Source organism: Pelodiscus sinensis, chromosome 7 (assembly GCF_052426305.1).
Source record: "Pelodiscus sinensis isolate ZL-2025 chromosome 7, ASM5242630v1, whole genome shotgun sequence".
Lineage (NCBI taxonomy): Eukaryota > Metazoa > Chordata > Testudines > Trionychidae > Pelodiscus > Pelodiscus sinensis.
The window spans coordinates 22,628,990-22,642,521 of NC_143058.1; the positions used below are offsets into that span (position 1 = coordinate 22,628,990).

Consider the following 13,532-nt stretch of genomic DNA (forward strand, 5'->3'; position numbering starts at 1 on the left):
AAATTAAGCTGTTAATTGCAAATATGAATAATGATACTGGCACATTTGAACAAATATAGCTGAAGAAGTTAAGGAATGCTTAATATAATGGACACAAATATGTATTGTAAGTAAAATTAATCATATGATGGCCTTTGAAGAATCTACATATTCCATATTTGAATATGTACAAAATAGTTAAGATAGAAATTTGCAACATTAGACATATTCCACTGGCAAATTAATATTTTTGAGTGGCAAATTTAATTTTGTTACTAGTTGATAGAATTTTCAGCAGTATTTGAAAAAAAGACATTCATAGAAAGGTTAAGGTATTCAGAGATTGGTGCATCTTCTAGCCCTGGTATTGTCTTACATATAATGTGTCAGCTTCAATTTTTCACTGTTTCAACATGAAGATTTGCTATGCTTGATTTCTGTTTAAGGTATTTACTTCAGGGAATGCCACAAAGCCAGTTACTATGCTTTTATTATGAATTTATTTTGATGTCCTGTGAAATGTAACAAAGAGTCTTTAGAAACATCAGTGTACTTATTCTACTATATTGGACACTATGGGATATTTTCAAATGCATTTAACCTCAAATATTGCAAACTGAATAGTTTTATTTCACTCTTCAAGCTTTATTACATTTAACTATCTGTACTCAATTAGAAAGTTTATTCAAATAATAGTTATTTGTCTTACGTAAAACAGATGAACAGCAATAAAGCCTTTAGGATATTTTTTTTAATTGTCAGATTTGAATTTATCTCTCCTATAGCAGAAATATATACCAAGATATTCTTCAAGAAATTCTTACTCATGCACATTGTACTGTTTTCCTCTAGAAGCTGATGATCTGCACAAGCACAAACTCTGCCTCCAGGAATAGCTAAGCAAAGAGCACTGCAGCCTCCATTATTAACACGACACGCATTGTCACCTGCAATTAAAAATAAAAATAATCTTAAAACCTAACAGATTAAAAGCCATGCTGTACCTAGAATGCATGTAAAGAAAATATACTGAGATCTGCTTTTATATAGAAGGATACATGTTATTATGGTAGTTTTGCTATTACTATATAACCTGCAAGCACAGACAACAACAATTATATCATCAGTTCACAAATATTACCTCTGATTTTTTAATAAATATTAACATTTTAACAGGACACAGATATATGGGGTGAAAAATTAAAATGAACATAATTATCTTTAAATAGGCAATAACATATAATGAAAAAATCTCTACTATTTGGCAGCTAACACCCCAGTGCAAAAATGTGACTCCAATGACAGACTGGGTTATTTTATCTCAGGCTTCAGGGGCTAGAAGTGTTATGTGGAGAATAATAAGGAACATACATAGTGTAAAATCATTCTATCAGCAATCAATATTTAACTCAAATGCACAAATTATCGCAGTGTAGTCTGAATGACCCACAGTAGACTAGGATAATTTTCATCATTCTCAAATCTAAATTTAATTTGGCATGCTTACCAAATGAAAGAAAGTGAAAGCTAGACAGGCCAATGAGTCTGCATAAACTCTTTAACATCACTTAACATCTGAACTTAGAGTCAATCAAGCTTGTTTTTTACTGTTCCCTCCAACCAGGACTGCCACCATTAAAAAAGCAGTTTCCAGCAATGGCTATGGTTTTCCTGCTATTATAGAATGATACTGGTTCCAAATATGTAATACTTTATAGTGCTCTTTGGCTTTTTATCAAAGCAACCATTCACCATTTTCATGTGCCAAAATAAATTACGCTTGAATTATATATGAAGAGCTCTGTTTAAAAACTGAAAAACTAAAGCAATGGAAGAATCAATAAATTCATAATGGAGAATAAATAAGAAAAGGAAATGCTGAAATATATCAGGATATACTTTTCAGTGTTGTGAATGGGAGTTAAGCACTCAATTACTCTAATATGAGTTATTCTCATTATTTGCTACTGCCAATGCATTTTAAATTCTGAAGAACAAATTACTATTAGGGCAGAATTTTATGCCTTTGTCATATGAAAAAGTAGAAACTGACAAGTTACTCTCTGTCCTGTCGTGAAGTGACATTAGATATAAAATCATGATTATAACTGCATAAGCTTAGTTAGAATTAGACTGAAACCCTTCTAGGTGTTGGTCTTATATTCCTCATCCACTCAGAATAGTCACTGACATCAATGTGATTGTTCAAGGAATGAAAATTAAATCAAACTGCACTTTATTTTAAGATATGGAGAGCAATACGACAAGGGGAAATGTTGCCTGAGGGTTCAAATCATCTGCCAATGTTTGCTCTATTCCCACTAACCACCATCTCACTCAGACATACTCTGCTGCATGACTGGATCCAAAACCACTGAAGTCAGTCTTAAGTACTTCAGAAGACTTTGAGTCACACCCTAATTACTTAGTCATACACTGTCATTACCCTTTGACTGCTGCTTCCAAAGCTAGGCTGGGTTTCAGATGCTGCTGGTAATGAATCATGGTTAGGGAGATCATAATCAATGATCCAAGTTTGTATAAATCTTGTAATGGACTTCCAAATCTTCTACTCCTTGAGTCCATTGTTAGCAAAATTTCACTAAATAAGGATATATTCATGGACTGCTAATAAGGCCCAATGATGGAGATGGACAAAGGAGGCAATTGCCCTGGGTCCAGTGATGCAAAAGGACCTGGAGCTCCCAGTTATTGCCACTGCTAATGCAGCAGGGGCAGTGGCCGGACCCCCAGGTCCTTTAAATCGCTGGAGGAACCCCCCTACACTTCTCCCTTTTAAGCCATTGGAAGCACTTATGGTGAGGAAGTGCACCTATGACAGGAGGAGGGTAGTATGGATGAGAATAACAGCAGAAATATGGTAGATCGACTTAAGTTTGAACTGTAGATATGCCCAAACTCTAGGAAAGGGAAGGGGCACAGCACATGCCTCTTTCGTCAGCACCTCCCACTAGCTAATGTGCACCGTAGCTTTTGTAATTCTCATTCTAAGGTGCTTATTTCTCCCTAGGTGGGGATCCTACCAGGATCCTTAGGACCTAATTCAGAATTTGTCAACCTCTTTGTAGTTCCAATGATTTTCCAAAGATTTCAATGTCTAAGTACCTTTGTGGATTTCTGTCTGTGAGACAGGAGCCTAAGAACCATATCAAAAGTGACTTAGTGCCTGATGTTTAAGGTGTTTAGTCACGATGTATGGAATTGTCAAAAACAACTATTAGCTATATTTTTTGGAGCACCTAAGCCACCCTACTTCCAGCTTTTAGGAACCTAGCTACCTTTAAAATCTGATTAATAGGCATCCAAATTTTACCTCTAGTTTCTTTTTTCCCTTTCTGGTCAACTCTGATCCATCCTTCCTGAGAATTGATGGGTACTATGTCCCATTAGCATAATTCCATGTCTTAACAGTTTTGTTTAAGATATTCATTATCTTATAAGTATTAGAAAAAAAAGTGTAGAAGGTGCTCTGATATTTTTGCATATGTGGGGGTATAGGACTAGGGAAAAGTGCAAATAGTGAAAACAAGGAACAGACACACACTGACATCTGCATTCAGAAATCCAGGTTATATTTTGCCCAAGTTATTGCTCATTAGCGATTGCAAATGACTGCTAATTGCAAAGTTGCAGAACCATAGGGAGCTATTAGGGCTGTTTATATTTAGAGATGAAGTCAGCATTTAGGAAGAGGATTCTAATGAGCTAGATTCACAAAGGGTACTTACGTGTTACACTGGCTCACTCCTAGGCACCATGCCACACAGAGACTAAAATTCCACCCAGGGATTTAAATATACCAGGCGAGGAGAGAGAGAGAGAGAGAGGGAGAGGGAGAGAGAGAGGCTGACTCTATAGCTCTGTGGTTAGGACATTCACATTCAATATGGGAGTGTAAGGTTAGAGTTTCTGCTTCAATTATTATTTAAACAAAATGGAATAACTCCAACAGAATACACCCAGCCCAGAATACCCTGAAGATTGTGATACACAGCTAATTTGTAAGAGATCTGGGTTCAAGCCTCTGCTCTGAGGCAGACAAAGTAGTGATTCAGACCTAGATCTCCTTTGTTCCAAGGAGGTGCTTTACCCACTGGACTACTGAACATTTTGGGACACATGAATTCCAGGCAGCCCCAAAATTCCTGATTGTTCACCCCAGCTGTCTTTTTTGCAAGTTAAATATCCCCTGAGCATGCCTCGGCCCGAGAGACAAAATAGGTGAGGAACAACTATATTCAAGATACCACCATATAAAAACAGAAGAAATGTTGGGTACAATATTTTAGTCTATAAATATGCATGTATTGCATGCAAACTTCTGTTTATACCATGAAAGAACATTACACAAAACAACAAAAAACCCAAACCAAACTGTCAAACAAGTTCTAAATTGTTAATTGCTGAAATGTCTGGATGAAATATTCCACATGAAGAAGTAATTATTCAAGCTTGGTTCTACAATGAATCAAATTTATATCCCTCAACTGTTTCTTTAAGAGCAGGAAAACAGCACACACGTTTTAAACCCAGATCAAAACTAAGTTTCTATATCTACCAAAGAACCTCTACAAGGCCAGAAAGAACAAACATGGGGCTTACTGATTTTGACACATTGGAAAAACAGTTTACCTAGCAGGGGTAGGATTTTATCCAATACTATTTAAAGTCAATGAAAGATCCTTGTTGATTTCAGCAGGAGATGGATGGAGTGCATAGCTAGAGATTGTAATTCTTTAGCAGATCATATATAATGCTACAATTATCAATATATATCCATACAGTTCACACTATCCTGTCAGAATATGGGATTTTATTGGAATAAACATTTTCTAAATGAAAAAAAATGTTTTTGATAGAATTTTCTGTTTGGAATATCTAATTGAAATGTTTCATTTCAGGCTGATACCAATCTCTGGGTACTCCTCAACCTATGCCATGCATCATGGGAGTTGGAATTCTGATGCCTTCCCCTCTTCTCTGTGGCCTCCCTATGCCACCCATGATGTATCTGAGCCTTGCCCAATCCTATGATTCATTGTAGCAATTCACTCATAGGTAGAAGCCATCGTGTGTCATGGCAGATGTAGTCTAGCTTTGGACCTGATTCCCCCAGGGAAAGCACAATATGATGAACCTAGTAATGCAACTCCCATGTGGAACCACCACCACTCAGAAAAATACAGAGATTCATGTTGACCTGAAATAAAACATTCAATTTTAGATATTTTGGGTCATATAACTACAGAAAACATCACATAGGTCATCCCTTGATGCTGACTCAGGACCAAAGTAGACCAAGTCTATACCTGACAGATGTTTGTGCAATCTGTTGTTAAAAAAACTCCAATTACAGTGATTCTAAAACCTCCCTTTGCAACGTATTCCAGCACTTCATTATTCTTATAGTTAGAAAAGTTATTTTTCCCTAACATCCAAGCTAAATATCTCTTGATACAAATTAAGCAGGTTACTTTATAGTCCTAACTTTATTGGATGAGAAGAACAATTAATAATCTTTCTCTTTGTTACCACTCTTAAAATATTTGAAAACTATTATCAGGTACTCCCCTGAGTCCCTGTTTTCTCAAAAATAATCATTTCCTATTTTTAAATGTTTGCTGATAGGTCAAATTTTCTAAACCTTTTGTCATTTTTCCTGTTCTCCTTTGGACTTGCTCCAGTTTACCCCTATATTTCCTGTAGTGTGGCACCATTGAACACAATACCCTAACTGAAGTGCCACTGATATTGAGTAGAGGATAATAACAATTACCTCTCGTGTCTTGCATATCATAACTCTTTTTAATATACCTCACAATGTCAGGCTTTTTTTCACAACTGCATTGCATCAGTGGCTCATATCCAACTTGTGATACACTATAACTGAAAACCCTTTTGTTGCTTCCACAAACAGACTGACATTGTTAACAAACAACAACATGTGACATGAAATTAGCGATGAGAGGTGAGAATATTATTTCCCGAGATTATTTCCCGAGAATTTTTGAGAATTTTCTAATTTTTCATTTCCTCTTGAAATAATATGTTGTATTCAACGTTTAGAATACCCTGAATGTTAAAGAGCTTTCTTGATCATTCAAGATAGTTCAAGAATGTTATAGAACATTCCAGAATGTTATGGAATTTTCTAGAGCATTCATGAGTCAGGCATTCTGACTGTTATGGAACTTTCTGGAAGCATCACAAAAAGTATTTAAAGAGGCAATAACACATTTATTCTCTTTTGTGAAAGGTGTAATTGTGTTTTCATCAGTATGAAAAGAAGAACTAAGCCTAAAAGTGATGTGTGGGATTATTTCCTTCATAAAACAGTTAAAGATAAAGTGTTATATGAATGTAAATTCTGCAAGACTGAATACAGCAGAAATGCAACAAGGATGAGAAAGCATATTTCCAATTGTTTGAAGACTCCTGCTTACATCAAGGAAAAGGCAACAAAATTCTCAGAGACCAGAAGCAGACCGCCTCAACCATCAACTGCATCAACATCTATGGAACACTGTGATAGTGCTAGTGAATTTACATCACCACCTTCCACATCTAGTTCAGCCAAGGTGTTTCACTCTATAAGTTGCTACTTTGATTCCATGAATGAAACTGAAAACAAAGTTTTGGATACATTTTTTTCATGAGCTATATTCTCATCGGGATTGCCTCTTTCACTGGTTGAAATCGAAGATTGGATTACTTTTATGCAAAAATTAAGACCATTTTACAAGATGCCATCCAGGTACACACTTTCTAACAAACTTTTGGAAGCTGAATATCAACGTGTTCATGCTCTTATAAAAACAAAAATTGCTGAAGCCTCTTCTCTTGCACTATGGTGTGATGCTTGGAGCAACTGAAGAAATGAATCTGTTATAAATTTTATTACATCAACACCCCAACCAGTGTTTTACAAGACAGTGGCAATCGATGCTGAACACGATGCTGCTGAGTATATGGCATTCCGTATGGAAGAAATAATGACAGAAATAGGCACTGAAAAATTTGGTGCCATTGTCACTGATAATGCTGCAGCAATGGTGAAATCCTTATCAATGCTTAACGAAAAATACAATCACATTGCTATGTACACTTGTGCTGCTCCTATATGAAATTTGTTAATTGGTGACATCAGTAACTTAAAATCTGTTCAAGAAACTGAAGCTACCTGTAAAACTATTGTGAAGGAAATTAACAAATCACAAGTTTTATGAGCTCATTTTACTGCAATTCAAAAAGAAAAAAATCAAACTTGTTCACTTAAATTGCCAGTTAAAACTAGGTAGGGTTCCATTTTATATCGTTTGAAAAGCTTATTAAAATAAAAAAATGTCTTAAAATGCCTTGCTGTCCATGAAGATTTACAGACTAAACTGAGCAAACATACCAGGAATTCAATCCTAGATCAAGATGTATTTTGGGTACGGGTCCAAAAACTGCATGCACTGATATGTCCTGTTGTTAAATGGATTATGCTGCTTGAATCTGACCAGCCAAAAATGAGCAAAGTTCCTGAATGTTTCAGGGAATTAGGGGATCATTTTGATAGGCTACATCCCAAAAGTCAACTTGCGAAACAAGAAAAACAGGATGTAATGAAAAGTTTTGAAAAAAGAAAAGATATGGCTCTAAAAAACATCACTATGCTGAAAATATTCTAGATCCAAAATTCAATGGTGAGTGCCTTACAAGAAATGAATAAATACAAGGAACTGAATTCATCAATAAATTAGTCACAAGAATGTATGGCACTGATCACTCAGCAAAAGTCATTGTAGAGCTTGCAGAGTATCGTGCTAAAGAAGGTTTTTTTTGAAAATCATATGTAACAAAATCAGCTGGCTCACTAGATGCAGTAACATGGTGGAAAGGTATTTGCTATGGATCAAAATTAGGAAAATCAGCAATCAACATATTGAATATGCCACCAACAACGGCAGCAAGTGAAAGAAGTTTCAGTACTTAGAGTATCATTCATAATGCAAAAAGAAACAAGTTACCGCAAGAAAGGGCAGGCAAGCTGACATTCATAGCCCATAATATAAAGCTTCTTAAAAACCCAAATGATGCTCCCTTGAAATCCCCAAAAGAAAAAAGGAAACAGAACCAGTGAAATGAGGAAGAAGAAATTGATGATGCTGAAGAGAAAGAAGAAGTCGTTGAAGAAGAGGATATGTATGAGGAAGAAGAAGAGACAGAAATATATGGGTTAAATTTGGAAAGTGCAGATTCCTATTAGACTTGTATTCAATCTAGAAAGTTAAAAATATTTGTATCCTGAAACAGAAGATTTGTAATAAAAGTTCTAGTAATTTAAACCTCTGTCTTTTTTTCTTTACATTCCCGAATTTTCATTTTAACAATTGGAAACTTCCATGATTCTTGAAGTTTTATTAAAGAAAGACATTATTATAAATAGTAAAATTCTTTAAAAACTATTTAACAAGTATTTAAGAGAAAATTCTCAAAAATTCACGCATTGGAGAATATTCTCAAGAACATTCTCGAGAATGTTCTCCGAAAGTTTATTCTCAAGAATTTAACATCACTACATGTAACCTCAGCCGTGCAGAACACAATGCTATACTCAGCCTCAAGAACAAATCTATCATCAAAGGGGGTGCTGTAGTCATGATGAACAGAACAGATTATGAACTGGGGGCTGCCAGACAATTCATCAATACCAGATTCTACAGGATTCTGATCCCACTAAAGAACACCAAAAAAAAAAAAATCACCAAACCCAAACCCCTAGGCCGCCTGCTCATATTATTCTCTGCTACTATTCAGGACCAAATCTATACTAACTCATCTCCAAATCAGCAACCAGAAGTTTTCTACCCCCAGATCCACAAACCTTGAAACTGCAGACATCCCACCATCTCCATTACTGGCACACTTACATCAGGATTATCTGGTTATGTTGACTGTCTCCTCAGACCCTATGCTGTCAGCACTCCTAGCTGCCTTCGAGACAACACTGACTTCTTGAGGAAACTACAGAGTATCAGTAATCTTCCTGAAAACACTATCCTGGCCACCATGGATGTTTAGCTCTTTACACCAATGAATTATAATCTGTCAAGAACACTATCCCTGATGACGTCACTTCACACCTGATGACTGAGCTTTGTGAATTTGTCCTCGCCCACAACTATTTCCAATTTGGGGACAATTTATATCTTCAAGTTAACAGCACAGCTATGGGCACCACGTGGCCCCATAATATGCCAACATCTTTATGGCTGACTTTGTACAACATTTCCTCAGCTCTTGTCCTCTAGCACAGTTATTGTACTTACATTACATCATATGGACCCACAGAAAGGAGACCCTTGAAGAATTCCACAGGGATTTCAAAAACTTCCACCCTACCATCAATCATAGTCTGGACCAGTCCAAACAAGACATCCACTTCCTTGACACTACACTACAATTAAATGATGGCCATATTTCTACCACCTTATACCAGAAACCTCTGACCATCACACTTTACCTACATGCCTTTAGCTTTCATCCAGGACACATTAATCAACTGTTTAGAGCCAAGCCCTTAGATACAACCAGATTTGCTCTAATCCCACAGACAGAGACAAACACCTACACAATCTCTATCAGACATTCTTAAAACTCAAATACCCGGGAAGTGAAAAAAACTTTCAGGAATCAACTAGAAAGAGTCTGCAGAACTGACCTTCATGTGTAAATTTGACATTATCTTTCAAGGCTTGAACAATGACATGAACTGGATGGGCCATTATATTCAACACCCAAATGATATTAAACGCTAAATATCAGGCACTTACAGCTCATTCTATTAGCCTCATTTAGCATGGATACTTTAATTCACAGGGTTTTTTCCTCCTCCCCTTTTCTCCTCTTTTTCTGCTTTTTATTTGAAGCTCTATGCCTCTTTCTCCATATTTGTCATCTGAAGAAGTGGGTTGTGTGTACAAAAGTTCATAATACTATCTATACATTTTTTGGTCAGTCTCTAATGTGCTACAGGATCATTGTTGCTTTTTGAAGTTTATTGTTTTGGGGGTTTTTTTTTGTTAGAGACTAACACAACTACTCCTCTGAGCTTTCTCAGCAGTGCTATTGCATAGCTAATTCTTCCAGATTTTGTATTTATGCACTTAATGTTTCCTTCATAAGTGAAGTACTTTGCATTTGTCTTTATGCTCATCTTGTTGTTTTCAGACCATTTCTCCAATTTATCAAGGTCAATTGAAATTCTAATCTTGTACTCCAAAGTTCTTGCACTCCTTTTCTACTTATTATCATTTGCAAATTTTATTAGCATACTCTTCACTCCAAAATATTGAACAATAACAGACCCAACACACACCTGTACAAAAGCCTAGTATATACAGTCTCTGGCTATGTCTACACTGCATTCTAAATTTGAAGTAAGATATGCAAATTTAGCTATGCAAATTGTGTACTTATTTCAAGTTTATTTTGAAATAAAGTGATATTTTGAGACATCCCTTATCCCTTGTGGAATGAGGGTTACTGGGAAGTTGAAATAGTGCATCTGTTATTTCGAAAAATATTTCAAAATAACAGGTGGCTTGTAAAGACGCAGGGTAGCTATTTCAGGATACCTCTGGTATCCCAAAATAACTTTGATGTGTAGACATACTCTCCCTGTCTGACAGAAAACCATTGAAAGCTCTTCTTTGAATATGTTTTTTTCAAAGCAATTATTCACCCAACTTATGGTAATTTCATTCACACTACATTTGCTAATTTTTGTATGAGAATACCATGTGGTACTATGTTAAAATCCTTATTAAAATCAAGATAAATCACATCTATTGCTTCCTCCTACACACTAGGCCAGTAATCTTGTCAAAAAAGGAAATTAGATTGTTTTCACATGCTTTATACTTCACATACCCATGCAGGCTATTACTTATCACTCTCTTTTCCTTGGGGTGCTTAAAACTAAGTATTTAATAATGTGTTCCAAAATTTGTGCAAGTATCCAAGTTAGGTTGACAACAATATAATTTCCTAGATCCTCTTTGTTCCCTTTTTTAAAGATATCTACTATATTAATGCTTCAGCAGTTCTCTCAAACCTCTCTCAATGATCCACCATGAGTTTTTCATAGTAATTGCTAATGGTTCCAAAATTGCTTCAATTAACCTCTCAAGTGCTCTAGGGTTAATTTAATCAGACCTTGACTACTTGAATACATCTAATTTATTTAAATATTTTAACCAGTTATTTCCCTATCTTCGCTTATGTATCTTCTTCCTTGTTATTAATATTAATTATATTAAATAGCTGGTTATCAGAGGCTCTATACTAGCAGTGGGCAATCAAGGCTCATGAATTGGCCATATTGGTGGCCCTCCTTCATCTCAGTGGGCCACAAAATTGTCATACCCAAAATGGTCTTCCAATATTGGTTGTTTTGCTAACTGCTCTTTCAGATCTAAAATTTGCAGGGTGCACCTATTGAACCTTAGTTGCGCTTTGATTGGATGCAGAGGGAGCACACTTCAGGCACCTAACATGGTTGTCCAACACCAGGAAGACCATGAGGGCATGAAACACATCTGTTGAATCCTGGCTTCTTTTTTTTCTAGTTCCACCATGACTTGAAACAGAGTCAACTATCTTAACACTCTTAACTTATCATTAAACTATAAACTGTCTCATATAGTCAATAATATTCTAAGAATGAAGAAAAACCCAGAACCCAAACAGACCAGAGTGACTCACTTAGGGCTGATCTACATTAGAACCTTTCTCCAAAACTTCCCCCACCCACCCTGGTGATGCATCCACATTACAAAGCCCATTATTCTGGAATAAGAGGCCATGGAATTCAGACTCTGTAGTCCTAGTTTTCATGAGGAATAACACTATTCCCAAATTTGCAAGTCTGAAATAACATTAGTGTGGACACTCCAGTGCTGCTAATTCAAACTTATTGGCCTCCGGGAGACCTCCTGCAGCTCCCCAGAGTGCTCCCTAGCCTCCAAGTCTGAAGTAGTGCATCCACGTTAATGGAGCCTGCCTTCTATTACATTAAATTCTTCCCCATAGTGAGGACACAGAACTTCAAATTTGTAAAATCGGGCACCCAGAAGTCAAACTTAGTAAATTTGAACTAATCTAGTGTAGACATGGCCTTCTACACTGGACAGTGAGTGTAAGGAACTGAAGTAGTGGAGGCTATGTCACCTCAACCTCAGAACATTCAGGGCACGTCTAGACTACATGGCTCCATCGACGGAGCCATGTAGATTTGTTTACTAGGCAAAGGGAAATTAAAATGGCTGCCGCACTGTGCCGATCAGCTGTTTGGCGGCACAGCGCTGTAGTCTGGATGCTCCATGGTCGACATCAAAGGCATTTGTCGACCTCCCAGTAAACCTCATTCCACGAGGCATAAGAGGGAGGTCCAGACTACAGCACTGTGCCGCCAAACAGCTGATCGGCACAGCGTGGCAGCCATTTTAATTTAAAGGAAGCGGCGATTATTTAAATCGCCGCTTCATTTCCCTTTGCCTACAACCTTAATCTACATGGCTCCGTCAACAGAGCCATGTAGTCTAGATGTGCCCTCTGAGTTGCTGAGAGGAGGATTATGAGGAGTGTGGGAAAACAAAATATCAACATGCAAAGCCATTCAAAGAAGGACGATTATTTTTAATCCCTTCTCTTATGTCATTAATTTGCACTCTAATGTCCAGAAATATTGCTCTGAAATTTTATATGATAATAGAAGCCAAAATATCCAAAATTAAATTGCATTTGTACATATTTATGGATTCAAATTAAGGAATATTTTTCTGCTTGACAATTGAGAATTGTCTTAGTGTTACACTGGGAAATAAAATAATTAGAAGATTGGATTATTGATTATTTAACTGTGGCTCATGAGAAACAAAGAGCAGTTAAAAATGGATGAGCCTCTTCATTAACAGGAACAAAAATCCAAACCAACAGATTAGTTTTTAAAATAATTATTAACAGAAGATTCTACCTTATTTAATTCTCATGGACGTCTTTATCCTATATTATTAAAGGAGTCCAGGTGCCTGACAACATAGGAAAAAAGAAAAAAAATCTACCAAATTCAGATTGGTGATACAGTAAGATTTTGGGTATGGTTGTTAATGAGAAGTGGACATAATAAAAGTTAACAAAAATCTTGAAATCAATTTAACCTTTATCTGTGTTTTGATGAATGACATTCCCTGGCAGATGAACCAAAATATTTAAAGTATTTTTTTAGTAAAGTTATGCATGACAAACAGAAATTAAGGTGGAAATAATGTTCTTTTGTATCATTAATACTCCTTATGAATCCCAAAGTTGCACCAGAAAAACTGACAATTAAATCTTAATATGAAGTTGTTCAATAAGATATCCCATTTCTATGGTAGAATTAGAAAGATGTAAATGTTCAGAAGAACAGATACATTTTAATACATTTTAGATATGCATCTGAAACCCTCAAACTCTTTGCAGGGTCACTTATTGTTTAAACCAAT

General features: G+C 36.2%; 1 protein-coding gene across 1 annotated transcript in view; it reads right to left on the reverse strand.

The window, feature by feature from the left end:
* LRP1B (LDL receptor related protein 1B) overlaps nt 1–13,532 on the reverse strand; it is a 1,362,068-nt gene that overhangs the window by 561,451 nt on the left and 787,085 nt on the right. The window contains exon 15 of the mRNA XM_089779714.1: nt 804–926. Within this exon, the coding sequence (XP_089635840.1) occupies nt 804–926 (123 nt within the window). The remainder of the gene's footprint in view (nt 1–803; nt 927–13,532) is intronic.